The sequence below is a fragment of the Rhododendron vialii genome, chromosome 4a (genome assembly GCF_030253575.1).
Source record: "Rhododendron vialii isolate Sample 1 chromosome 4a, ASM3025357v1".
NCBI classification, from domain to species: Eukaryota; Viridiplantae; Streptophyta; class Magnoliopsida; order Ericales; family Ericaceae; genus Rhododendron; species Rhododendron vialii.
Window position 1 is genome coordinate 2,557,497 of NC_080560.1, and position 27,605 is coordinate 2,585,101.

Here is a 27,605-nt window from a genome sequence, read left to right on the forward strand (position 1 = left end):
ACCAATTATCCACATGGACAACATTATTATTTATATTCTCAATATGCCCCCTCAGGTGTAGCTAGATCCTCTCCTATAACTGTGCTAAACACGTGCAACTATTTAATCAATTAGGGTAGGCGATGAGATTTGAACACATGATATATTACCTACTCTAATACCATAGTATTAAATTGTTAACTATCAATTCATCTAAAAGCTTATGCTATTAAAAAGCGTTATTATTTATACTCTCAATAGAGTGGGAGGATTTTCAAACTTGGTTTTAGAAATTAGCAATTGTTAAAAAACATGTTAAAGTCTAACTTTATTAGATGAGCCGACTGCAAATGAGTTTTAACTGAGCTAATTACAATCCGAACTCTAGTAGCTTGATTTTGTAATGCAGCCGAGTAGATGAAACATAAGCAAGTTTAAAAACTATGTTCAAACATGGTTTGTTACGTAACAAGCTCATCTTAAGTGACCTTTAACGATCCATACACAAGTTGAGCTCAAGTTACGTTGTTGGTCTTGTATTGGGCTACCAGTGGCTTGATTTCAACAAGTGCATTATTTCCAAGACCACTCCGGTTCCCATGAGGGATCCCAAATTTGGAGTTTGTGCGGGACTCCTGTCCCAGCCGTTGGATTCGATCCAACGGCCCCCGTTTTAAAGAGCCATCTTGCGGATCCTAGGGGAACAGGTAATGGGTAAAAAGTTCTCGTGGGTCACTGGTTTGAGCCACCCGTTTTTTATTTTTCTTTTTTTGATTCGGCGGTTAAGAGTGTCTGGGCCACCTTATGCGTACCTCAACTATTCTCCTCCCCAGTCTGGTCAAAGATAAGTCATCCAAGCCGGGACTAGGGGATTCACAAGAGATTTATCTCTTGTGGCCTGGCCCCAAGAGATTACCAAATTTCGAACTCAGAAATGTCTGAATTTACAGTTACCCATTCCCACTTGAGCGGGGTGGTTGGGTATGGGTCATTGACCTTGAAAGTCTTTCAAGAAATTAACTTCGCAATCAACCATTAAGTTTGGAGAGGGCGGGCTTGGACCGGCATCCAGAAAAGTGAAAAACCAAACTGATTCCCAACTTATAAAATGCTAGCCAGTGAGTGCCAAATTTTAATACGGCCTCGTTTGAGTTAATAAATAATGCATCCCCTGTAGGGAGCACCCTACAAGATTCCCGGATTCCATTACACATAATAGTGTGCAAGTGTTATCGGAGGCTCAAAGAATTGACTAATCGGAAAACAAATGACTACTAAACGTTAAAAGAAAAACCAAGGGAAGAAATATTAGAAAGAAACAAGGGCCTGTTTGGAACCTATGGAAAGTGGAAGAAAAGAAAGGAAAATAAAAAATTTTCCTTAGGAGTTGTTTGGTTCCTATACAAGGGAAAGGAAAAGAAAATAGAAAGGAAAAAGAAAGGAAAGCTCTGGAGTCTGGAGTATACGGCTGAGGAAAATGAAAAAAAGTGCCTAATTTGAACAAGAGAAAACCATTTTCTTTCCATTTTCCTCTTAAAGCCAAACAAGAGAAAACCATTTTCTTCCTAGTTTCTTTTCATTTTCTTTCTACAATCAAACAAGAGAAAAGAATTCACTTTCTTTACATTTTCTCTCTCTTTTATTTTCCTTTCATTTCCTTTCATTTTCACAAGTTCCAAACAGAGCCAAAAGCAAAAGGCATGTGAACTGTGAAGTAAATAATGGAAGAAGATTAAAAAGTGAAAGACCTCTCTTGGACGGCGCGCGTAGTTTTCTGCTGTTTCTCTCTTGACTCGGTTGCGCGTAGTTTTGGCATTTAAGAGGGGTCGCTTTCCTCGTCCTCTCAAGCTTATCATCTCCACACAAAACATGAGAAAAAAATGGAATTACCTTTCGCGGCTTGAAGACTTTTGGCCAGCGTTGTGTTTTCCATCTCAAGTTTATTTCGATTACTTGCCTTTCGTGTACTTCTTGGAATTTAACCAAACCAATTGCCAAGAAAGATACAAGAAGTCAGCTCCATGCATTTAAATTATAAAATCAACCAAAGAAATGTTTGAAACACATCAATGGGCGGCTTTGCTATACCACTTTTCCTCTGCTGCACAATCTTTTCAACCTCAATTCCCCCCACCACTCCAACGGACACCATCACCCCAACTCAAACCACCGGAGTATACGACACTGTAGTTTCCGCCGGCGGCAACACCGAGCTCAGGTTCTTCACTCCCAGCGGCAAGCCTTACCACTGGTACTTAGGAATATGGTACAAGAAAATCTCCACCAGAACAGTTGTTTGGGTCGCCAATAGAGAAATCCCACTAACTAATTCACTTGGCATTTTACAACTAACCCAAGAAGGCAATCTCCAACTTGTTAACAGCAGTGGGAGTATAATTTGGTCGTCGAATGTATCACGACCGGTTCAGAATCCGGTTGCCCAATTACTAGACAACGGAAATCTCGTGGTGAGAGAAGGAAATGACACTAACCCGGAAAATTTCTCATGGGAAAGTTTCGATTTTCCCACGGATAATCTCCTAGCAGGGATGAAATTCGGGAGGAATTTGAAATCCGGTCTCGACCGGTACCTAACATCGTGGAGGAGCACAGATGACCCGGCTCCAGGTAATTTCACGTACCGGCTTGACCTGAGGGTGTACCCAGAATTGATATTGAGGAGTGGGGATACGGTGCAGTTTCGGTCTGGGCCGTGGAATGGGCTTCGGTTCAGCGGTTTTAATATGCTGGTACCCAATCCGGTTTACACATTCGGGTTCGTTTTTAACCAGGAGGAGGTGTACTATTACTTTGAGCTGGTGAATGTTTCCATCGTGACGAGGTTGGTTTTGAACCCGAGTGGGTTGATCCAGCGGTTCACTTGGGTGGACCGGACCCGGGGTTGGGTCTTATACTCATCGGCTCAAACAGATAATTGCGACAACTATGCACTGTGCGGGGTGTACGGTAGCTGTAATATTAACAGGTTAAAAAAACTAAACGTGTTTTTGATTGGTTTGGGACCTATTATTTTCTTACATTGAGCTCATGCACATAGAGATAACACAATATCAAACTTCCTCTCCTATTTTAAGAACGTCAGATAACTTAGATTTAGAGAATTGGGTATTTGAAATGGGTGTAAATTACTTATTTTCAATTGGCACATATCTTGTTTTTGTGGGGCATTTGAAAACACCTCAGGACACAAACTGAGGAGGTGTGGTTGGCAGGGTTTGAACCACCTGGTAAGCAAGAATGTTCAGTAGAGAGTAATCTTGTTATGGTGACCACGTTTATATGCTATGTTATATGTAGTATGCTATGTTATATGTTGTTTTATGACAATAAGTATGTCATATGTTACCGACTGCGGTGATGGGTCTAATAGTTGTGAGCCTGCCACTATGCTTTCAGTAAGATTACGATCAGGTTATGATGACAATAAGTATGTCATATGTTACCAACTGTGGTGATGGGTCTGATAGTTGTGAGCCTGCCACTATGCTTTCAGTGAGATTACGATCAGGTTATGACTTCAGTCCGTCTTGAGAAACTGCTTTACACCCGTCCTGACTCTTTAGATTACAATCGTCCCCTAGGTGGTGTTTTTATCGAGGTCCATCAAGGTTCTTGTCAGGAAACCCGCTGGATAGGAGCTCCTTTAGCCGATAAGACATCATATGCTTCTGACACAACTCATAAGTAAGAAATCAGATAATACCCAAACACCGCATCTAAACATAGTCCTGATATCACTAAGGTGTAAATGTAGGAGTTGTATGTTTCTGAACAAATTCTCTTCCAAATTGTTTGAATGTGAAAGGTTAATATGGCTCTAATGTCCCCAAAATAGGTCACCTCCATGCTGGTGCTTGAATGGGTTTGTGCCGAATTTTCCACAAGACTGGGACAAGGCCGATTGGTCCCAAGGGTGCGTTCGAAGGGTGCAATTGGACTGCTTGGGAGATGGGTTTGTGCGGTATAGTGGGGTGAAATTGCCAGACACAAAGGGTTCCTGGTTCAATGTAACCATGAGCCTAGACGAATGCCAGAGGGTGTGTTTGGAGAAGTGCAATTGCACTGCTTATACGAGTTTAGATATCAGAGGAGGAGGAAGTGGGTGCTTGCTCTGGTTTGGTGATCTGATTGATATACGGGAGTACCATGAAAATGGGCAAGATCTTTACATTCGGATGGCTGCTTCAGAATCAGGTATGTAACTAACTACCGCATGCAATTAATTAAACCACACTTAGACCTACGATGAGACATTGGGTTTCTCTTTTCCAAAAATTTTCTCCATTTTCCTTGATGCATGACCGCGTCTTTTCTAGATTTCATTGTAAATGCTTTGGGACATGTGAAAACAATTTTCAGAAAGAGAAAATTTGATATGCGAGGCATCTGTACTAAGCTTTGATGGTGCCTGAAGCAAAGACTAATGATTGACAAAGCTTAAAACAGTCTTAGATTCTTAATACCGCGCACTATCTATGAGAATAGATAACCGTACCAAAGCATGTTCTAAAGTACCCTTGTGAATCATTAACAATCCTTTCATGTAATCCTGCTTTCATGGTTTTGTTCATAACCTATAGAGTACAGAGGGATTTCTTCTTCTCCTTGTACTTTTGCCAGTCTTGGAAAAAAGCACAAGTAGCTAAGGCAGTAAGGCTTTTGTGTCTCTTTCTTCTTCTCCTTATGTTTTTTGACGTCTTTGTTTTCGCCATATCAAGTTAAATTTTTGTTTCTTTGGGGTGCTATAATTAATTAGGAATTTCTCTTGCTTGTTATCAAATATTTTTTTTTCACTTTTAATGGGGTTACTTGCATGTTTATAAAGATACCAATGCTGGCTCCACCGCAAAGAAAAAGGAAAAACTAGCCATAGCTGCCTCTGTAGTAACTGGGGGTTTGCTATTTCTTGGTCTATCTCTGATCCTGTGGATGTGCAAGAGGAAACAAAGGCTGACAGGCAAGTCTTCTTTTTTTTTTTTTTCCAAGCGTCTTTACTACCATTTAATTTTGGCCACTGACTCGTTTGTTTCCAAACAAAACTATTGCAATGAGAGTAGAAAACAAGAAGGGCAGTTGTAAAATTTTTAGTACATTTCAGATAGATAAATGTTTCCCTCTTCATTGCCCTTGTATGCAGCCAGAAGAAGGCCCAGTAGAGGCCACAAATACACAAGAGGGAGACAGAAGGAAGAACTAGAGTTACCACTCTTTGACTTGGCTACGATCTCTAAGGCCACCAATAACTTTTCTGAACATAATAAGCTTGGAGAGGGTGGATTTGGATCAGTGTACAAGGTAAAATTACAGTTTCTATTTAAGTTTAACCTTGAGAAGTAAACAACATTATCCAGATTAAATATTGGTTACACTGAGGGAAAGTATATTATACTCTTAGAACTACCATGATTTTCACTGTATACAGTATTAGTACAATATACAAGGGAAATTACAAGAGTGCATTGACATACCATTGATGCAGAAGTTAGTGACCCAAGAGTTACTTAAGTGTGGGTTTCATCTCTAGTAGACCTTTGAACCTGCACACGGAGAAAGGTTTGTTTCCTTATGTATGAGGACACCCACTTCCCATCATAGGGTGTATAAGGAAAGAACTCTAACTATAGCAATGTCGTCTTACAACTGAAGCAGGAAAATAAATTACCAATACATAGCTGAAAGATAATCTCTAGCACCTAGTTCTTGTCTGCATGCATACGAACAGCAATGCAAATTTGTCACAGGACTACTTTGCCGATCTATTTAGTAAAAAACTATCATTTTCAGGGAATACTGATGGAAGGGCAAGAAATAGCTGTGAAGAGACTTTCGAAGGATTCTAGACAAGGTATAGATGAATTCAAGAACGAAGTTAATTATATTGCCAAACTGCAACACCGAAATCTGGTGAAAATTCTAGGATGTTGCATCCAACTTGAAGAGAAGATGTTGGTCTACGAGTACATGTTTAACAAAAGCTTGGACTGCTTCATTTTCGGTTTGTCTCTTTTAGAACCCTTGTATTTTTAGTTTCAGCACTTCAGAAATCTTAGTTATCCTAAATGTGAATGGAAGGTATACTGCATGAATTCTTCCATTGTTCAGTTTGTCTCCTTCCAATGTTCATCTAGGAGTAACAACAATCAATAATTTTTTAAAGAAGAAATTTGGCAGATGAGAAGCGAAGCATGTTGTTAGATTGGCCAAACCGCTTCAACATCATCATTGGGATTGCACGGGGATTTCTTTATCTCCATCAGGATTCCAGATTGAGAATTATTCACAGAGATTTGAAAGCTGAAAATGTCTTGCTGGACAATGAGATGAACCCAAAAATTTCGGACTTTGGCCTCGCAAGATGTTTCAGAGGAAGTGAAACTGAAGCAAATACAAAGAAAGTGGTTGGGACGCAGTAAGTACGTTTACAAATTTTACAAACGAACTTCCCTTCCGTTTTTCTTGTAAACTGTTTACATGTCATTGTTGGTTCCTTCAGCGGTTACATTTCCCCAGAGTACGCAGTTCATGGTGTCTACTCTATGAAATCCGATGTGTTTAGCTTTGGGGTACTTGTACTAGAAATACTAAGCGGGAAGAGGAACAGAAGCTTTCATCATCCAGATCATGACCTCAACCTTCTTGGGCATGTAAGTCTCGCTTAACGATCTATGAACCTTAAGGCTTTGTTTGTTTGGATGTAAAATATTTAACTTATTTTCCTTCGTTTGGTTTGACAAAAGGTTGGAAAAGATTTTCAGCGTTAAAATATTTTCCATGATCCGGGTGAAAATGATTTCCTCTCAAAAAGTTGGTAAGTTTTTTTACGCTGTGGGGGTGGATGGACTTCCCCCGATCCCCAACTATTTCATCCCCCAACTGGAGGTGTTACACTTGTAAGTTGTAACTTCCACCATTTCAGTACCATCAGTGACGTGTTCTCTCTCTCTCTCTCTCTCTCTCTCTCTCTCTCTCTCTCTCTCTCTCTCTCTCTCTCTCTCTCTCTCTCTCTCTCTCTATATATATATATATATATATATATATATATATATATATATATATATATATATATGTTGTGTGTGTGTGTGTGTCAGTCTGTAGACACCCTATTCTGGATTGTCCAGATTAGTTTACCTATAGTCTTTGATTCTCCAATGATGATTTAGGTCAAGAACGTCTCGAGATTGTTGGTGTGTTCCAGCTTTGAGCGTTTCGAGCCTAATTCAAATCATCGTCGCAACTCTTTCAAACCCTTCAAGCCAAATGGCCTCAGCAAAACCTTACTGGCTTACGCTAGTACCGTTATGGCATGTGCTAGTAAACTGCTATGTGTCAGTCATCGATCGTTGACTCAGTTGCCACTGGCGCATGGAGGTACTTAGATGGCGTACGCCGATTAAAGCCTGTCAAACATCACTATTCAACCACGTGCACCAGACTTTTGCGGCCACCCCAGTACGATGAATAGTCCTCTGATGATTGCCAACGTGCAGAGATGTCCCCTTCTCTCCCACAAACCCTTTCAAGCCAAGTCCCATGCATTTAATGCATGAAGACTTCCTCTCCTAACCAAACCAGCTCTTAACCCATCTGGTTACTACCCTCTCTCAGTCCCTCTTTGGCTATAAATACCCCCTTTGCATTTATATGTAAGGGGGTTCACAAGAGTTATTCACCATAAAAGCTCTAAGTCATTTCCTCTCTTCTCTTCCTTTGCTCTCTTGTTTTCACTCTTTCCATTGCTTGAAAGATTAAACAAGAAAGCTTCTCCATACTCTCTTTGTATTCTTATCACTCATCATCCATTCCTCAAACTTCAAGTTCAAAACACATCATCAATCTCTAAACCAAAAGTATACCAACTTTTGTTGCCTTCTGTTCTGACCCATGAGGGGGTTGGCAGGGTCAAGGCTGGTAATCAATACCAGTCCTGGCCCTAAAATTAGCAAGGTTTCAAAGATCGTGTGTGGTGGTCAGTGGCGCACGCCAATAGAAATGAACCGTATGCCAGTTATGGTAGTACGTACAATACTGGCGTAGGGATCGTTGATCATCCATTTTATGCCTTTCTTTTCATATTGACACCTTACTGCATGCTAATAACCAGTTTACAGCTTTATGTATTCTAGGATTGTGTAGTGGTTATCTGTTTCTTCTGCTTTGGTAGGCCTCTGGGATCCTTCTGGTCATATTCCAGAGCCCAGATGATGTAAAACCAAGCATTGGACAAATGATGAAACTGACGTACGGTTCCTCGTGACTGGCATACGACAATTATGTCAAGGTCTAGTGGCTGGCCCTTGCATATCAGCTAAACCCTGCCTTTATTTGTTTCCCACACTGCTTATGGGGTGTTCTATTCGTTTCATTTCTCTAGATCTATTTCTGCTGCTTGTATCTGTATAAACCTTGTTATATAACTGCGTGGTTTGTCCTGGATGAGCACTGGTCTTTTCCAGAGCCCAGAGGGTTGATGACAAGAATTGTGAGTTCAGGCTTACTGGAGTACGCCAGTAAAGGAGTGGCGTGCGCAAGTCAAGCATGTATGCAGTGGCATGACTGGTGCATACAGGCTTCATCCTGCGCATGACACTTCCGGATCAGTGTATTCCAGTCTGTCTAAAATGCTTATAGGAGTGTTTGTTCTCAATCTATACTAATTGCCTCGATAAATCATATACGTCATCTTGTCATATAAAATGCAATTTGTTACAATTTTTTTTAATCCCCTTCAACTGTTCCTCCGCCCTAATTGGCTAAAGAAATGATTAATGAGAGAAAAATGCAAACGTTTTACAAAATGCCTGAGTAGAGACCGATCTTCGGATTGGGCGAGAGGGGTGCCATAAAACCCTTCCCCTCTTGTAACCTGGCTCTCGAACCTTAGATATTGAAGGTGACGACGGACCAGTCTATGCCTCTTTAAAATCAAACAACGTAGCAAGCGTTTCAAGTTCGGTTCCTTGGGTGCTTCACCGCTACAACCCGAGTGGCGACTCTGAATCGAAGCGTTTCGCCGCCCTTTCGCGCACCCGATTTTAACAACAAAATTGCAAATTTTGGGGCGTGTGCCCACACAGTCAGACCTCTTACGGTCTTACGGTCAGGACCTCCCCTTTCCCAATCGAATTGCGATGATCCGAGCCGCTCAATATGATCAGAATGTGATTTTAAGGGTACTTGCGAGAAATTGGCCAAAAAAATGATCAGAAAGAGCTTCATCCCAATAGTTTTTTATTGAACGGTTCAATAAAAAATTGCTCAATTCAAGCCCTTCCCGGTCATTTTTTTGCCAATTTCTTGAGAGTACCCTTAAAATTACGTTCCGATTACGTTGAGCGGCTCGGATCATCGAAATTAGATTGGGAAAGGGGAGGTCCTGATGGTCCTGACTGCCGTATATATATAATTTTTATTTTGTGTGTGGATTGACTATTTTGTTGTTTTTTGAAAAGTGCCTTCATATGCCAACCAAACATAGGAAAATAAAAGTTTAAAGTTTGTTTTTTGAAAAAACATTTTACATGGAAAACATTTTAGATTGTAAAATATTTTACATTAAAACAAACAGACCCTAAACTTAAAACGAGAATACTAAACTCACAAAAACCAACACTGAAAAGAACACTCACACAGCCACACCCATGTGAGTATTCTCTCCACTTCTTTTTGGTCAACTTAATACATACATATATACTGACGAGCAACAATTTTGATTAGGCATGGAAACTCTATATAGAAGGAAGGTCCTTGGAATTGGTTGATGCATTAGTAAGGGAATCATGGTGTGCATGTGAAGTGTTAAGATCGATCCATGTTGGATTGTTGTGCGTACAACAAAGTCAGGAAGATCGGCCTAACATGTCGACTGTAGTGGTGATATTAGGCAGCGAGGGCGCACTGCCTCGGCCTAAACAACCTGCCTTTTTCACAGAAACGAGTCCGCTGGAAGCAGATTCACTAGAAAGCAAGAATGCAGCATTTTCAGGTAATGAAGGCGCCATTAGTGAGATAGAAGCTCGATAGAAGGGCGAAGCAAAAGCAGACCCCCTCGGATGAGGAATTGCTTAGAGTGGTGACTCCACCTTGAGGGGTGCATCCCTGGCTCACTGAACCACATCAAGGAAAGCCCGTCTTTTCCGCTTCCTCTCTACTGTTGGCGTCATCTTGTAATTAAGCCAGTATTTTTCCTTCTTTCAACAGTCTGTTTTGTAACAAAGCCTACTGAAATCATGTGAAGTCAATATGTAACTAAGCCTACTGAAATCATGTAAATCATTTCTTTTGCACAGTCTACACTTGTATTTCCCTATAGCTTTATGTTTCACCTTTTCTTTTCAAATAATACTCCACTGTGTAAATTATACTATCAGATAACATGCCAAGGGGGCCTACTTACCCTTACCTGTCATAGGCCTGTTAAATCCTTCCCCTTTTCTGTGGCCCTTTTTACCATTCTCTTGAGGTGAAGGCTTGGGCTGGTTTGATGGCCCATCCTTCATAACTAAAGGACTCTGTAGATCAGCTCAGGCCAGTTTGGGCCCGCTAACCTCCACTTCTCTCATCACATAGAGATGCTTGTACAAGATTAAGACTTTAACGTTCAAATTATTATTTAGTCTTTCGATCTTTTTAAACTCAAAAACATCCTTGCGAATTACTAGATTTGAATGGGTCAAAATATTTTCCACGACACATTATTGGAAATCAGATATTTCATTAAGGGGCATAGATCTAGGCCTATTTGTTCGGTCAATTTCCTTTATCTATTCTAACTTTCTCTATATCAAACCTCTCTCTCTCTCTCTCTCTCTCTCTCTCTCTACGTATATCATTTCAAACAAGATATAAATATCGACGTGATTTGTACATGGTCACATTTGAACATACTTACAACGATTAGAAGACAAAGCACGCAGATTCGTTCGGAAACTCCTTATTCCCATCTTACTAAATCAGGTTTTTCGGTTTCCTCGGAGATTTTTAACTTCCTTCAAAATTCTTGGCCTAGCTCTCTGTATTTGATGTGTATCAGTCTGTTTTGCTTGGCGGTTGCATTTGGGTTTAGTCTGCTGGTCTTGTTTGTCTTGGAGTGAGTCTTGTTTTTATGATGGTTTTCATGTGCTCAAGGCTATCTCCTTGAGGTTTTTTGGGCTTGGTAATTTTCCCTTTTCCCCCCAAAAAAAAATACTTAGTCAAACAAAATTTACAAATCACATTCTAGTTATTAGCAACTCAAATCACACTGTCAAAACCTATAGAACATCTGTCCACAAAAAAAAAACTTGATTGTCAATACCTTCCAGAATAAAGAGCATAGGTTAGAAGAAGATAATGACGGATAGGCCTGTATGCGAACACATACGAAACATGAAAAAAAAAATGGAATTACCTTTGCGGCTTGAAGACTTTTGGCCTGCGTTGTGTTTTCCACCTCAAGTGTAGCTTCCAGTCAATGTTGGCTAACATAACATCTTTTTCTTCACCAAGACCTTGATGCTCCCAAATACACCCCCATCATAATATCATCAGACTACCCTTCTACACAAGTCTCTCCTTTTGCCTTGAGAATGCAATGGAGAGACAGGCTTTCCTCACCTTCTTCCATGCTTTATTTTTTTCCTCAACCCTCCTCAAATTTTCCATTGCAGCCGATACCTTAAGTTCAAGCCAATCCCTGAGGGATGGTGAAACTTTAGTTTCACCCGGCCAAAAGTTTGAGCTCGGCTTCTTCTCTCCCGGAAGCTCAAAAAACAGGTACTTGGGAATATGGTATGTTAGAACCCCAGATACAGTTGTTTGGGTTGCAAATAGAAACAACCCAATGATAGATGTACAAGGAATCCTAGCTATCAGTAGTGATGGAGGATTGATCCTTCGAAATGGAACTCAGAGCATCATCTGGTCATCAAACTCAACAAGAGCGTCAGCAGAAGAAATCACTCCAATCGCTCAGCTCTTAGATTCTGGAAATCTTGAACTCATTGAGAGAACAAAAACATATTCTGTCCTATGGCAGAGCTTTGATTCCATGTGTGATACCCGGTTACCAGGCATGAAGCTTGGAGCAAATACTAACACAGGTCTAGATCAGCATATGACATCATGGAAAGCCGCCGATGACCCATCTCCAGGAGATTTCACTTACAGAATTGAAAATAATGGGTTGCCTCAATTGGTTATCACCATGGGATCAACCAAAAAGTACCGATCCGGACCATGGAATGGACTTCGATTCAGTGGCCATCAAGCAGGCAACAATCCGGCTTTTAAACCTGTAATGGAATTTAACAACACTGAATTGATCTCTTTCTATGAACCATTCAACTCTGTCATAAAAAGATCAACACTAAGCCAGTCAGGGTATCTCCAACGCTATGTACTGAATGAAAAGAGCGGCAGTTGGGATCTCATGTTTACGGCACCAGCTGATTTGTGCGACAGTTATGGGCAGTGTGGACCTAATGGTATTTGCAGAACCAGCAAAGCACCGATATGCGAGTGTTTGAAGGGTTTCAGTCCAAAATCCCAACTAGAATGGGAAATGCTTAACTGGTCCAAAGGGTGTGTGAGGAGTGTGCCGTTGAAGTGCCAGAAAGGAGAAGGGTTTGTGAAGGTTGCACGTGTTAAGTTGCCTGACCTCTTGGATCAGTTTCAGCTGAACACTACTATGAGCCTCAGGGAATGCAAGGAGAAATGCTTGAGGGACTGTTCTTGCATAGCTTATGCCAATTCAAATGTCAGTGGAAGGGGAAATGGTTGTTTGATGTGGTTTGGGGATCTGATTGATACCAGAGAGTTCGTCCCACAAGATGATAGTGAGCAAGATATCTACATCCGCTTGCCGGGTAATAGTATCTCACACTCTTAAAAAAATAACAATCAAAGAACAACACTTTTAGTGGTCAGCAGAAAATACGTTTATTTGTACGAAAAAGGTGTTACGAAAAAGGTTATTCCACAAGAAAATATAGCTTCTTCCCTACTTCAGCTGAAAAAAACCTGAACATTGTGGTAAACCAAGATGTAGAGTATCATATCCAGTCGAGTAGGATGGAACGTTCACAGTTGCCACTAGATCCTTAACTTTCAACAGCAAAAATAGAACTGGTAGGAACTTAGACACATATAAAATGGTGAAATTATTTACGTATGACCACAGCCATCACAACTGTTATATATCTTGACGAGCAAGACCCAAATATGTAGTTGTCGAGAAACAAAATATAATTTAGCAAGCACTGAAAATTTCTTGATGCCCCCTTTTCAGAATCACTTTACCCAAAGAAGAAGAAGAAAAGACTTCTGAAGATCTTACTGCTATCAGCCACTTCAGGAACACTTACCTTCTGCTTCGTATGTGGGTGCATAATCATCAAGATGAACAAAAAGAGAAGTCTAAAAGGAGAGAAAGAAAACTTGGAATTACCTGTGTTTGATTTGGCAACTATTTCTGCTGCCACTAGAAACTTCTCGCAGGAAAATATGGTTGGAGAAGGTGGCTTTGGTCCTGTTTACAAGGTAAAAAGGGATTTTTTTTTGTCCAGTGGCAGTTGCTAAGTGTAGACCATATCATATTTGTTCTGCGCCTTATACTGCAGGGAAAGTTGTCGATGGGACAAGAAATTGCCGTGAAAAGACTCTCAAAAAGTTCCGGTCAAGGTCTAGAAGAGTTTAAGAACGAAGTTGCCTCAATTGCAATACTTCAACACAGGAACCTCGTCGCGCTTCTGGGATGCTGCATTCAAGGAGAAGAAACGATGTTAATCTACGAGTATATGAGCAACAAAAGCTTGGATTATTTTATTTATGGTATGAGCCCTTAAACTCTTTATTTCTTGATTAGCTCACCTGCATATTGATTGATCTTCTACATAATGTTGAATAGAAAAGAGAAGGAAGATGTATCTAATCTTGAAATTTACGAAGGGTAAATGATATACAGATCACAACAGAAAGGCATTATTGGCTTGGCAAAAGCGGTTTGACATTATCATGGGGATTGCAAGGGGACTTCTCTATCTCCACCAAGATTCGAAGTTAAAAATAATACACAGGGATCTCAAAGCAAGCAATATTTTACTAGACGGCGATCTGCTACCTAAAATTTCTGACTTTGGATTAGCACGAATTTTTGCAGGAGAACAAATATCTGCAAAAACAAAAAGAATCATTGGAACATAGTACGTTTTACTTATTGTAAAGTCAAACATTTTTCCTGTCATTCAAAAGATCTTGTGGCTGACAAATTCTTGCAGTGGCTATATGTCTCCAGAGTATGCAATTGATGGAAAGTTCTCTGTGAAATCCGACGTATTCAGCTTGGGTGTTCTTTTGCTCGAAATAGTGAGTGGTAAAAGGAACAGAGGTTTTATTCATCCTGATCACCACCACAGCCTTCTAGGGCATGTAAGTACCTCTCTCTCTCTCTCTGTGCAAACAAACACGAATTACATATCACAACCTAGAAAAATAAGACCAAATGGTTTGCAATTACTTTAGGCATGGCTGCTATGGAATGAAGACAAGTCTTTGGAACTAATGGATACATGTTTGAAGGATTCATGTGTTGAATCTGAAGTACAGAGATGCATTCAAGTGGGCCTATTGTGCATTCAGAAACTCCCAGAAGACAGGCCGGCAATGTCAACTGTAGTATTCATGTTGGGAAATGAGGGTGGAGTGTTGCCTATGCCTAAAGAACCGGGTTTCTTCATTGAAAGAAGCTCCATTGATGAATCATATACAAATGATGCAGCAAGCATAACAACACTTGAAGCTAGATAACGATTCATCCAATCCACCCTTACAGTGTCAAAGACCACGCACGACAGATACAATCAATCTCATCAACCTAAAAGACATCTTGTACAGGGGTCTGCCAAGTAGGCTATACTAGCTTTCACATTTTTGTCGAAGTGGATAGTCGGAAATTATTGTCGAGCCAAATAAATTACAATTTTCAAGCTCAATAGTTGTATAATGTACTGGAAGTCCCCTGTTATTCCAACTCGTTAATCCAAGACTATTGTAGGAAGTCTCAAGAGGACTACTCAAAGAAGACAAAACTATCAATTCTAATCATGTCCACTAACAGAACAACCACCAAACGAAACCAAACCGAGCCTTCTGTCCCAATCAATTGGGGTCGGCTAACAGAACAACCACCGAAAATCAATATAGAAAAGAACTCCAAATAGTGTAGTCCCCATAATGGAAGAGATAATCAACCATTGCCTCTAGAAGAGGTTAACCATTGACCTGGCTGCCAGTAAAGAGAATGTGTAGGTGCGCAGCTAGGAGAGCCCTAATGGGGATTAGACAGGCAATCAAACTAAAAGCTCACTCTACAATCGGACAACACCCATTGCGTACTACAGTAATTTTCACATGTTATCGTCCAATTAACAAGACAATAAACAAAAAGAGCTCAAAGTGATAGAACGACTGAGATGGACAACTAAAGCATCCAGAGAATAATATTTGCCAAATATATATGATTTCTTTCGTATAGTGTACACTTGTATGTATTTCTCAAGCGGTGTATGTTAACTTTACTGAGGAAACTGTAAAGAGCCATCAATCATGCCTCGGTTTTTCTCAGCATTTGAACCTTGATTTCCCTTGCTTGATGAAATGAGCAACATCGAATAACTGTATGATCACCAGGGAGAAGCTTATTTCCCACTCAAATAACCATTTGATCACCCTCTTCTTTTGAACTTTCCATTGATCAATGCAGACATGCCATCTTTACACTCAATCATGACATTTTTAACTTTGATTTAACGCCGAATGTCATCCAATTGCTCTGTGCATCTTAAAACAGGGAAAATGAGTATCAAACACCAAATAACACACTAAACGGACATAAAAAGTACAAATTAGGGGGCGCAACTATCATTTGCATACAAGCAGCCCAGCCAATGACAACATCAACTCAACAAAAAAAATCCCCTTACTGGAATGAAACCATCAATCCTTCCCCTTGCCGAGATAGGCATCACCTCCCATGTAAGAGTGGAAAATTTATTAATTGCTCCTGGACTACCTGGTCCTCCAGACTCATTGGTGTGTAGCGCCCACACCAATGTGTGGTGGAGAAGGCCTGGAGCACTGAAAAATCACTCCTAAAAGTGCACAGGGATGTCAATAGCACGAGCCTACTGGGTCTTGACAAGCAATCAATTCAAGATGGTAATTACCCCCAAAAAAAAAAAAATTCAAGATGGCATGAACAGTTAATACCTCAAAATCAAACTCAAATCTCATTCTCCAATCAAACTGATGAAATGGCAAATCACAAGTAACTTGGTCGTACGAAACGTGGGTTATCGTCAATTTGTTGGACCCATATGGGGATTCAAATGAATTTCTCCACAAACGGTTTTAGAGAGAGAGAGAGAGAGAGAGAGAGAGAGGGGTTTTAATTATGGGGGCCGCTATTCGTACTCCCGTATTTTCACCCGTAGCTCGTTAAAAATTTTCAATTATACTCGACAGTTAGTTACCGAAATTGAGATACATTTTCAGATTACAATTACCGAAATATAATATTTTTTTCAACAGCTATTTACCGAAAATATGTATTCAGCAGTTGTTAAATGTTAACCGAAGGTTGAACATATTTTCGACATGTAGGTACCGAAATATAATCTTGTTTTCAACAGCTATTTACCAAGATTTTATGTATGATTTTCAACAACTATTTACCGAAATGTAGTGAGCTAAGGAAAAAAATACGGGGCTGCGAATAGTGGCTCCCTTAATTATATGGTACTTGCCAACCCTTCACTTTTAAGTAAACCTCTGTTTGCATCCTTCGCTTTCTATTTTTAACAGCCTCACCTCAGGACGCTAAAATTAGGGCTGCAAATGGTGACTTCGAGCACTATCATAGTTATATTAGCTCGCTTCAAGCAAGAGCCAACTTGAGCTCACCAAATTTAAGACAGACCGTGCTCAAGCAATACAAAATGCGATTTGACTCGGTTCGTTTGTAGCCCTAGCCAAAATCCTCGTCCGGAACGAAATGAAGATGAGATTATTGTAGAGTGATTTAGAGCTATTTCTTAGATCAATTATGACAAAATCATGAAACATGACTCCTAAAATGTGAAAGATTTTGCAAACATTTGGAAGAACTTGGGTGATACACTTGCCAGCTTTTTTTTTTATAGTTGCAGAGACATGTTGACATGGATAAAATCAATGAGAAGTTAGAGGTCCTCTTAATCTGCTTCAAGCCTACAACTAAGAAAATGAGGTGAATAAGTACTCAGGGGCCTTCCAATTAAAGAAAAGTACTTGGGGGCCTTAAAATTATCTGGAGGTATTGATCATGCAGTAATTTCGCTAATGTGGGGTAATAGAAAGAGGAAAAAGGGAAGACATGACATTTGATCCGAGTGTAGGGGATGGAATACTATAATTGAGAGTGAAGAGTGTAGAGTGAAATTTGGGTGAAAGTACACGGTGCAAAATGCAATTGATTTGAATAATTTACAAAAATGGGCAAAACTTCGGTGGATTCCATGAGAGCATCTCCAAATCCAATTTTCCAAATTCTTCATTTTGAAGACAAAATATTACTAGTATTCTTTATTTAAAAAGTATTAAATTTGGAGAGTGTGGCAATTCATTCAATCTCCAACCAGAATTTTCCAAGTCTATCTTCATTTTCAAATCACCCACTCAAAACTCAATTATCTCTCACTTCCCTCCAAAATTTTGAATATTAATCTTTTAAATAATCCAAACATATTTTGACATTGGTCTTATTTTAAAGATAGTTGTAATACCTTATCAATGGCCCTAACTTTATCAGTAATGGATCAAAGTGTTTTAGTTTTCGATAATACTGTTCCTTCGTTTTACATGTTTTATTGGGTAAACAATAACAAAAATAAAAACACAAATGAGGTTGGTTAGATAAATGTATTCACATGATTTTATCAATCACGTTTGTATGGGTAAATAGACTAGAAATTAGCAAAACGAATTACTAACATACAATCCTTACATTTGTATTGATCGAATTAAGCTTCAAGCTAACTGTCTGTTACGAGTATAAAAGTTCTCATGTGATCTAACAACCAAAAATGTACTAGAACATGGAAACATGAAAATTCCAGTACGAAGAATCTGACCTTTGTAGTCCATTACTTTCTGAAAAAGTCCATATAGATTGTCAATTTTAACGGCATTCGTGTGGTGGCTAGGAAACGAGTGGAATGTGAACCACCTTAGAAAAATCAGTAGTAGACAATTCTTTATTCTTTCTTTTGGAGCATATAGTAGACAATCCAACAATAAGGTTCTAGCTTTTGGGTCATCACTCATGAATCATCATTGTTGAAAAATTCTCTCACCTAACCAATCGTAAAGAAGGATTCAAACTCTCAAAACAGATAGAAGTTAGCACAAGTAATTTCTGAAGCCTTAGCCAGCAATGGAAGGATTTGTTATAACACTTTGCATATCGTCTGTATTATTTTCCATCTTAATTACCTCCAATGGTGTCGACACCATAACTACAACAAAGTCACTTGCAGATGGCGAGACAATAGTTTCATCAGGTGGAATCTTCGAACTGGGTTTTTTCAGCCCAGGAAATTCTACGAATCGGTACGTGGGAATATGGTACAAGAAAACACTACCAATTATGACTGTGGTATGGGTTGCCAATAGAGAAACCCCACTCTTTGACAAAGCAGGTGTGTTAAAGCTCACGAGTCCAGGAGTTCTAGTCCTTGTAAATAGCACTAATGACACCATATGGATATGGTCTACAAAAACCTCGAGATCAGCACAGGATCCGGTTGCGCAACTTTTCGATTCGGGTAATATGGTTGTGAGAAATTCAGATGATGAAAAGAAAGCAGAGAATTTCTTGTGGCAGAGTTTCGATTATCCGGGGAACACGCTTTTACCCGGGATGAAGCTTGGAAGGAACTTTTTAACCGGTCAAGAATGGTACGTTTCTTCGTGGAAGAGTGATGATGATCCAGGTCAAGGTGTGTTTACATATGTGCTTGATACTCATGGATACCCACAAATGTTTCTGAGGAATGGTGCTACTGACTTGTATGGGTCTGGACCATGGAATGGTCTCAAGTTTAGCGGAATTCAGAACCCAGCCCCGATTTCCAGATTCTATTATGATGTCAGCTTTAATTATGATTTGAATACGGAGGTGGTTTACTTCACTTACGAGGTTACCAACAACTCAGTTGTTTCGAGGGCCGTGTTGAGTCATGAAGGATATATGACGCTGTGGGCAAGCTATGATCAAACCCGCAGTTGGCTCGCTTTTGGGAGTGTACCAAAGGCTAGCTGTGCCAGGTACGCGTCCTGTGGCCCGTATGGTATCTGCAACAAAAATAACTCCCCAGTGTGTGGGTGTTTGGTTAAATTTGTGCCGAAGAATCCAAAAGAGTGGAAACTTCATGATTGGTCAAATGGTTGTGTTCGGAGGACACCTTTGAGTTGCCAGCAGGAGGGAGGAGAAGACGGGTTTGTCAAGTATTCAAGGGTCAAATTGCCCGACACACGGAACTCATCATTCGACAGAAGGATGAGCCTTGAAGAATGTCGGAGAACGTGCTTGGGAAACTGCTCTTGTATGGCTTATGCAAATCTGGACATACGCGAGGCAGGAAGTGGTTGCTTGCTTTGGTTTGGTTACCTGATTGATATTAAAGAATTCATCGAAGGAGGCGGGCAAGACATCTATGTGAGGACGGCATCCTCTGAATCAGGAGGTATGTATCAAATTGAACTTATGGGCAATTTGAGTAGGATAATTTTTCTGACAACTATTACTCGTTCAATTCCCATTTTCTCCACATATAAAACTTGCTTCGGACAGTCCATGGCACAAGTCAACCTAATAAGTTTACAAGCAGTAATTGAATATTAAACTGCAGGATATGTTAGTTCCACGCCAAAAGGTAGAAACATAGAGCGGAAATTGATCATCACAGCACTTGCAGTTTCCATGACCATGCTAACTACAGCCTTCTTTTACTGTATTTGGAGGAGAAAGTTACGAAAGAACGGTATGAATAGTGAATTCCAGTCTTGCGATCTAAATCTAAAGCAATTCAACAAAATAAAGTTTACATGTTTGTTGTAGGATTCAGGGTTTTGGCTTGTATAACATGTATGTTGACTGAGTCTGCTAGACAAGTTTACTTTGGCACATATATAGCATTGCATTTGTTCAAGTCTACGTGTTTGTTATGCATCAATGATCCATACCCGTATACACTTAACGTAGCAGGGAAGGACTTGTTGTCATTTGATCTTGGCACAAGCATTGGAGCAGGAAACAACACAATAACTGAAGCCAGTACGATTCAAAATACTAGAAAGAGGGAAGTTGATTTACCATGGTTCAGTTTCGAAAGTGTATCTGCTTCTACTGATAACTTCTCTGATGCAAATAAGCTCGGAGAGGGTGGTTTTGGACCTGTTTACAAGGTAAGATTTATCAACAGGTGTTGAACACCGATGATCATTTCTTTAACTTAGCATGTTACTTTGCAATAGTATTTGCAGTTAGTTTTGCATACATCATAAAGAAACATAGGCCTTTTATATAACAGGGAAAGTTACAAAGAGGACATAAGGTGGCTGTGAAAAGGCTTTCTAGGAAATCTGGACAAGGATTGGAGGAATTTCAAAATGAGACAATGCTCATAGCAAAACTTCAACACAAGAATCTTGTGAGACTACTGGGCTGCTGTATTGACAGAGATGAAAAAATTTTGATCTATGAGTACATGCTCAACAAAAGCTTGGATTTCTTCCTTTTCGGTCTGTACTCCCACATATCCCAAGAGATTTAATTAGACATGATTGTGATTGTTGTATGTTTATGAATAGTCCAAAACTTGATCGAGCTTGATGGTCCCATTTGTAATTTTCTGTGTAAATTGAGACAGATCCAATCAAGCACGGGATACTAAATTGGGAGCTCCGCCTTAGAATTATCGATGGAATTGCTCAAGGGCTTCTCTATCTTCATGATTATTCAAGGTTACGAATTATCCACCGGGATTTGAAAGCTAGCAATATTCTCTTGGATAAGGACATGAACCCAAAAATATCCGATTTTGGGATGGCAAGAATATTCGGTGGCAACGGATTACAAGCAACAAAGAGAATCGTTGGCACTTAGTAAGTCAGACTAACATAGTCTGACATCAAACACTTCCATTCCTTTGCACCCAAACAGCTTATTTCTGCATAAATTTACCTTAGATGATTTGTTTTGTACTTAAATCCAGCGGCTACATGTCACCGGAATATGCCTTTAAAGGTCTCTTCTCAGTCAAATCTGATGTCTTCAGCTTTGGAGTATTATTGTTAGAGATTCTAAGCGGCAAAAGGAACACAGCCTTCCATGATAGTGACTCCCTTAACCTTCTAGGATATGTGAGCTAACACAATCCCATTCAAATTCTTACGTTCTTTTCCATTTTTACCTCTTTGTTTACTTTCTTTGTTATTGGGATGTACTAATGAATTAAATTACTTAAACAGGCATGGGACTTGTGGAAGAATGGCAGGGGACTCGACTTAAAAGATCCGATGTTAGAAGATATATCTTCCACAAATATGCTGCTGAGATATGTAAACATAGGGCTGCTTTGTGTTCAAGAAAGTGCAGCAGATAGACCTACCATGTCTGTTGTTGTATCAATGCTCAGCAATGAACTTTTCCTTCTACCCTCTCCAAAACAACCTGCATTTTCAATCAATAGGAGTGTACTAGATTCAACTTCACACAAACGCCCCGAAATTTGTTCAGGGAATGATGTGACAATCTCAATTTTGGAAGCACGATAATGGTTCATACTTCTTTGGCGATTCATTTTACTGTCAATGTTGATTTTTTTTTATGCACTATATGCTTATGAAGTCGAGAGTGTATTGTTGGAGCTTGGTGCGAAACAGAAACAAACTTAAAAAATATGTTCAAACATGGGTTGTTACGTAACAAGCTCATCTCAATTGACCTTTAATGATCCGGACACCAGTTAAGCTCGAGTTTCTTGGTTGTCCTGTATTAGGCTATTAGGGGCTTGATTTCAACAAGTGCATCATTTGCAAGACAAATGCAGTGCACATGATGCAAGTCAATCCTTAATCCTCACAGCTAGGAAATGAGTGGACTCTGTAATAGTAGACAATTCAACATGGCATAAGTTCAAGTAACTGCAGTGTTTTCGGGTCATCGACTTTGAAAGTCCATGAAAAAACCAATTTAAAGATGAAAAAGGACTTGCCCCACTCGTGTCTGTTTTGTTTGACTTGGCTTCAGTCGATAGTCCTGCCAATAACTTCGCAATCAACCATAGGCTTAGAGAGGGCAGGCTTAAGACTGAGAGGGCAGGCTTAAGACTGGTTACAAGGTCTTTTTTTTTTTTTTCCAATAAGTAAAAAGAGGGCATTAAGGGAATGGCACCCGATTTACAAGGTCTTTTACGTGCAGTTTCCTCAACAACTAGCCAAGAGCATTTCTCAGTCACAGATTAATTAGTATTACATAATATCTAGTCTAGCATTCTACACAACCCTCTCCTTTTACCTTGAGACTGCAATGAATTGGATCCAGGCTTTCCTCTCTCTTTTCCATGCTTTTTTATTCTCCTCAGCCTTCTTGAAATTCTCCATGGGTGCCGATACCTTAGGTCCAAACAAATCCCTCAGGGATGGTGAAACTTTAGTTTCCACAAGCCAAAAGTTCGAGCTTGGCTTCTTCTCTCCCGGAAGCTCCAAAAGCAGGTACTTGGGAATATGGTACGTAAAGAACCCAGAAACAGTTGTGTGGGTCGCAAATAGGAATAACCCAATTAATGATTCAAAGGGAGTCTTAACTATCAGTAGCAACAAAACACTGGCTCTTTTCAATGGAAACCACAGCATTATCTGGTCATCAAACTCATCAAGTGTGGTAGCAAGAAGTAAACCATTTGCAAAGCTCTTAGATTCAGGAAATTTTCTTCTTATCGATACAGCCAAACCAGATTCGAATACGTACCTATGGCAGAGTTTTGATTACCTAGGTGATACCCGGTTACCAGGCATGAAGCTAGGACAGAACTTGAACACTGGTCTAGATCAGCATTTGACATCGTGGAGAACTGCCGAGGATCCATCTCTAGGAGAATTCACTTACGGAATTGAGAATCATGGGTTGCCTCAATTGGTAATCAACATGGGATCAACGAAAAAGTATCGATCTGGGCCATGGAACGGACTTCGATTTAGCGGTCTTCCCAGAGTCACCAATCCAGCTAATCAACCCATATTGGAGTTCAACGAGAACAAATTGATTTCTCTATTTCCACCAAACAACTCTTTCATCAAAAGATCATTTCTGAGCCAGTCAGGATTTCTTCAGCACTACTCTCTAAATGGAAAGAGCAATACTTGGGAGCTCATGTACACAGCTCCAAATGACTTGTGCGACAATTATGGGCACTGTGGCCCTAATGGTTTTTGCCCAATGAAAAGTACATCTTGTGAGTGTTTGAAGGGGTTCACTCCAAAATCTCAACAAGAATGGGAAGTGCTTAATTGGTCCAACGGTTGTGTACGCAGTGTGCCGTTAGATTGCCAGAAGGGAGAGGGGTTTGTGAAGGTTGCACATGTCAAGTTACCCGACCTCTTGGAGATTCAGTTGAACACCGGAATGGGCCTCAAGGAATGTGAGCACGAGTGCTTGAAGAACTGCTCTTGTATAGCATATGCCAATTCAAACATAAGTGAAGGTGGCAGTGGGTGTTTGATGTGGCTTGGGGATCTGATTGATACAAGGGAGTTCTTCCAAGAAGGTAGCAAGCAAGATATCCACATACGCTTGCCAGCTTCAGCAATGAGTAAGTGCATCAGTGTAATCCTCCAGGTTTAATCTCTCGAACTTGATTCTAAACTTTTCCAAAAGAACTCTCACGAGCTTGGGTCACCTGTACAATGTTGAAACTCCTTCAAGTATGCACAAAGACCTGAATTTCAGTACCAAAGAATCTATAACAGATCCAGTCGAGTAGGAACCATCTATGTTATTCATCTCTAAGAGTAAAAAAAAAACAGATTTAGAAAACACAAACGACTTATTGATGTTATCTGTTCCAGAATCGATCAACAATTCAAAGAAGAAGAAAAGACTCATGAAGATCTTACTGTTATATGAATTTCAGTACCAAAGAATCTATAACAGATTCAGTGGAGTAGGATCCATCTATGTTATTCATCTCTAATAGATAAAACACAGATTTAGAAAACACAAACGACTTATTGATGTTCTCTGTTTCAGAATCGATCAACAATTCAAAGAAGAAGAAAAGACTTATGAAGATCTTACTGTTATCAGCCACTTCAGCAATGCTAATCTTGGGCTTGGTATGCGGGTGCATAATTATGAAAAGAAAAACAAACAGAAGAGGTGCAAAGGAAGAGAAAGAAAAAATGGAATTACCTTTATTCGATCTGGCAACGATTGCAGCTGCTACAAGGAACTTCTCGAACAAACATTTGATTGGAGAAGGTGGCTTTGGTCCTGTTTACAAGGTAAAACGGGATTTCAGTTCTGTGACTAACAATAGATCAGGTAGTCTTTCTTGGGCACCCTAACATGTATGTAAACCACAGGGAATATTGTCCCCAGACCAAGAAATAGCAGTGAAAAGACTGTCGAAAAGTTCAGGACAAGGTTTAGAAGAGTTTAAGAACGAAGTTGCATCAATTGCCAAACTTCAACATCGGAACCTTGTCAGGCTTCTGGGATGCTGCATTGAGGGAGAAGAAAGGATGTTAATCTATGAGTACATGTGCAACAAAAGCTTGGATTATTTTATTTATGGTATGAGACTCTAAGTCCTTTATTTGCTGATTACTTCTATCACTTGGTAATGTGCATACCGATGCTCTGGATTATCAATGAAGGAAGCATGGTAATGTGCACATAAATTGATTTGGATATCTAGGCATGCCCTCTTTGATGGCATTTGGCTTTGATTTGGGGGCATGGTTCTGCAGTAAAATAGGTATAAGGGGGCCATTGTTTCAGTGGTATTCTGTGAGCAGCCACTTTGTGCATATTGCCGAAGGTTAGGTTTGTTTCCAATCCTCCCATGCCCATACCCCCAATGATTGGGGACTAAATGGGTTCTGCTGTTGTTGTTGTACTTCTATCGCTTGCCTATATGCTTACCAACACATATCATGCATCTCAGTTAGGCATCCACTTGATTTTGCATAGAGAAAAGATAGAAAACAAATCTAATCTTGAAAGTTGCTGAAGGTAGAAAATGATGTGCAGATCCAAACAGAAATGTATTATTGGCCTGGCAGAATCGGTTTGACATAATTTTGGGAATTGCACGGGGGCTTCTTTATCTCCACCAAGATTCTAGACTACGAGTGATCCATAGGGATCTAAAAGTAAGCAATATTCTTCTAGATAGAGACCTGACTCCTAAAATTTCAGACTTCGGATTAGCACGAATAGTCAATGGTGAACAAATTTTTGCACAAACAAAGAGAATCATCGGAACATAGTAAGTTTATTTGCTTCAAATTAAATCATCTTTTGTCATTCACAAGACTTCATGATTCAAGAATTCTTCAAGACTTCATGATTGAAAAATTCTTGCAGTGGCTATATGTCTCCAGAGTATGCAATTGATGGGCGATTTTCTGTGAAATCTGATGTATTCAGTTTTGGTGTGCTTTTGTTGGAGATAGTGAATGGTAAAAGGAACAGAGGGTTTCACCATCCTGATCATCACCACAACCTTCTCGGGCATGTAAGGACTGTAGGCCTGTCTCTTGTTTAAATATATGTATATACACATACATACATATTTGTGTTTTTGTGTGTACATCAAAAGGTATGATACAGAGGAAAACTGAAACTGCATGGTTTGCATTCACTTCAGGCATGGCTGCTTTGGAATGCAGAAAGATCTTTGGAACTAATGGATACATGTTTCAAGGATTCATGTGTTAAATCCCAGGTACAGAGATGTATTCAAGTGGGCCTATTATGCGTACAGAAACGCCTAGAAGACAGGCCATCAATGTCAACTGTAGTATTTATGTTGGGGAATGATGAAGCAAAGTTGCCTCAGCCTAAACAACCTGGCTTCTTTACCGGCTCCACTGATAAAGATAGCGAGTCAAGAACTGGTGAATTTCATACAGTTGATGTAGCAACCATAACAATACTGGAAGCTAGATAGAGGATCCATCCAATCCACCCCAAGGGAGGAAGTTCCAAATGCGATCTCAAAGGCGTAAACTGATGTACATCTTAGTGTAACAGTGAAAATCAGAGTGTACGGATGCATTAAAGTAAGAGGTGAAAACCCAAGAGAGGAAATCCTGTATGACTAGAGTGCTCTGGGACGCCAAGTGCGAGCAAGGAAGAATGTGTTGCTTGAGAGGCTGACTTATGGTTGAATCAGGAAGGAGTAGTGGTGTCGGATTTGGGTAGCTTGTGATCTCCTCTTATACTCTTTATATTTGGAATAGTGCTTTTGTTTCTCTTATCATGGACGTACAATATGATAGCCGAACCATACAAAAATGCATCTCCTTTCTATATGCGAGCATGTGTAAATTTCACGACAAACTCGTATCAGGCTTCTATTGCTAACTAGTTCCTTATAGTTCTAACTACTTTAATCTTAGAGAAGAACGTCGATCTCTAGAAGACTAAAATCTTTTGGGACCAAAATGCCAACAACTTCGCAATGCAGAAAAGAAGACAAGCTACCAATTTGAATTACATGCAAGTGGACAACCAAACAAGAGAGTCCAACAACTCAAATCCACAAAGCTTGCATACAAGCAGCCCAGCCAATGGCAATATCAACTCTAACAAAAATTCCCCTTATTGGAAAGAAACAACCAATCCTTGCCCCTTGCTGAGATTGGTGTTGCCTCCCATCTAAGAGTGGAAAAATTATTGATTGCTCGTGGACCACCCGGTGCTCCATGGACTTCTCCACCCCACATTGGTATGGGCTCCACCGCCAAGTGTGGCCTCCACACCAATGTGTGGCTGAGAAGGCCCCGGGAGCAAATGAATAATCACTCGTAAGAGTGCGAGCCAACTGGGGCTTCACAAGCAATCAATTCAATATGGCATGCATAGTTTTAGGGCTCGAGGCAAATGTGTAATAAAATCTTTCTTTTTTGATGAGCTCATTTGAAATGAATTTAATCTCTATTTAATAAGGAATGCCACGTAAGTTTTTCGAAAGCCCGAGGCAAAAAGCCTTGCTCGCCTTTGTTCACGGTCAGTACTATCGATTGTCAAATTAGTCAATTAGTTGGATGTATCTAAATCGCCAATTTGGAGATAATTAGAGAGAGAGAGCACGAAAAGCAGGGGTTTATGTGATGGAGTTAATGATCATACCTGCTTCGTTCTCCAAGATAATGTGGAATAATACCCCAAGCGTAGGGTTTAACACGTCGATTGAAGCATAATAAACCGGAAATCCGGGATTGTACCCAAGGGAATAATTATATGGCTTGATCGGATTTGTAGATTCAAGTAAGGGCTTTCGGCCTTTAGACAGCCAACTTTG

General features: G+C 40.0%; 3 protein-coding genes, 1 long non-coding RNA gene and 1 other non-coding gene across 11 annotated transcripts; 4 read left to right on the plus strand and 1 right to left on the minus strand.

The window, feature by feature from the left end:
* The first annotated feature begins 2,012 nt into the window (after positions 1 to 2,012).
* LOC131323142 (G-type lectin S-receptor-like serine/threonine-protein kinase At4g27290) lies at positions 2,013 to 10,220 on the plus strand. Of its 6 annotated transcripts, none has more exons than XM_058354799.1 (8): positions 2,013 to 2,965; positions 3,836 to 4,194; positions 4,826 to 4,961; positions 5,142 to 5,295; positions 5,785 to 5,995; positions 6,172 to 6,409; positions 6,494 to 6,644; positions 9,715 to 10,216. In XM_058354799.1, exons 1-8 carry the CDS (start codon positions 2,049 to 2,051, stop codon positions 10,018 to 10,020), a joined length of 2,472 nt encoding a protein of 823 aa, XP_058210782.1. In that variant the 5' UTR covers positions 2,013 to 2,048; the 3' UTR covers positions 10,021 to 10,216. The 6 variants fall into 6 exon arrangements, with proteins under 6 accessions (XP_058210782.1, XP_058210783.1, XP_058210784.1 ...); XM_058354800.1 differs by having other exon boundaries at positions 2,013 to 2,755; XM_058354803.1 differs by lacking the exon at positions 2,013 to 2,965 and adding an exon at positions 3,036 to 3,411 and having other exon boundaries at positions 3,509 to 4,194; positions 9,715 to 10,215.
* Positions 5,294 to 13,562, minus strand: LOC131323149 (uncharacterized). The gene is made up of 3 exons (XR_009199091.1): positions 13,424 to 13,562; positions 11,387 to 12,323; positions 5,294 to 5,537 (listed from the first exon to the last, which is right to left on the minus strand). It is a non-coding gene; the product is annotated as an uncharacterized LOC131323149 (long non-coding RNA).
* Positions 11,570 to 14,951, plus strand: LOC131323143 (G-type lectin S-receptor-like serine/threonine-protein kinase At4g27290). Of its 2 annotated transcripts, XM_058354806.1 has the most exons (6): positions 11,570 to 12,842; positions 13,265 to 13,515; positions 13,596 to 13,806; positions 13,940 to 14,177; positions 14,253 to 14,403; positions 14,497 to 14,951. In XM_058354806.1, the coding sequence occupies exons 1-6, from the start codon at positions 11,570 to 11,572 to the stop codon at positions 14,779 to 14,781; spliced, it is 2,409 nt and encodes an 802-aa protein (XP_058210789.1). In that variant the 3' UTR covers positions 14,782 to 14,951. The 2 variants fall into 2 exon arrangements, with proteins under 2 accessions (XP_058210789.1, XP_058210790.1); XM_058354807.1 differs by lacking the exon at positions 14,497 to 14,951 and having other exon boundaries at positions 14,270 to 14,390.
* A 3,345-nt stretch (positions 14,952 to 18,296) lies between these two features.
* On the plus strand, positions 18,297 to 26,634 carry LOC131322626 (uncharacterized). Its single transcript, XM_058354021.1, has 13 exons — positions 18,297 to 19,757; positions 19,923 to 20,063; positions 20,276 to 20,478; positions 20,604 to 20,814; positions 20,943 to 21,177; positions 21,288 to 21,435; positions 21,544 to 21,840; positions 22,544 to 23,885; positions 24,323 to 24,576; positions 24,658 to 24,868; positions 25,328 to 25,565; positions 25,664 to 25,814; positions 25,947 to 26,634. The coding sequence occupies exons 1-13, from the start codon at positions 18,446 to 18,448 to the stop codon at positions 26,247 to 26,249; spliced, it is 5,046 nt and encodes a 1,681-aa protein (XP_058210004.1). The 5' UTR covers positions 18,297 to 18,445; the 3' UTR covers positions 26,250 to 26,634.
* On the plus strand, positions 24,944 to 25,051 carry LOC131324950 (small nucleolar RNA snoR100). The gene has a single exon (XR_009199531.1). It is a non-coding gene; the product is annotated as a small nucleolar RNA snoR100 (small nucleolar RNA).
* Positions 26,635 to 27,605: the final 971 nt, after the last annotated feature.

What these genes read in the sequence shown, in the direction of transcription:
- LOC131323142 (XM_058354799.1), top strand. Translation starts at nt 2,049, where the DNA reads ATGGGCGGCTTTGCTATACCACTTTTCCTCTGCTGCACAATCTTTTCA. An exon ending in AAGAAAGTGGTTGGGACGCA is followed by an intron (nt 6,410 to 6,493) that starts GTAAGTACGTTT and finishes TGGTTCCTTCAG; the next exon opens with CGGTTACATTTCCCCAGAGT. An exon ending in ACCTCAACCTTCTTGGGCAT is followed by an intron (nt 6,645 to 9,714) that starts GTAAGTCTCGCT and finishes AATTTTGATTAG; the next exon opens with GCATGGAAACTCTATATAGA.
- LOC131323143 (XM_058354806.1), top strand. Translation starts at nt 11,570, where the DNA reads ATGGAGAGACAGGCTTTCCTCACCTTCTTCCATGCTTTATTTTTTTCC. An exon ending in TATCTACATCCGCTTGCCGG is followed by an intron (nt 12,843 to 13,264) that starts GTAATAGTATCT and finishes CCCCCTTTTCAG; the next exon opens with AATCACTTTACCCAAAGAAG. An exon ending in CTTGGATTATTTTATTTATG is followed by an intron (nt 13,807 to 13,939) that starts GTATGAGCCCTT and finishes AATGATATACAG; the next exon opens with ATCACAACAGAAAGGCATTA.
- LOC131322626 (XM_058354021.1), top strand. Translation starts at nt 18,446, where the DNA reads ATGGAAGGATTTGTTATAACACTTTGCATATCGTCTGTATTATTTTCC. An exon ending in GCTTTGGTCCTGTTTACAAG is followed by an intron (nt 24,577 to 24,657) that starts GTAAAACGGGAT and finishes TGTAAACCACAG; the next exon opens with GGAATATTGTCCCCAGACCA. An exon ending in AAGAGAATCATCGGAACATA is followed by an intron (nt 25,566 to 25,663) that starts GTAAGTTTATTT and finishes AAATTCTTGCAG; the next exon opens with TGGCTATATGTCTCCAGAGT.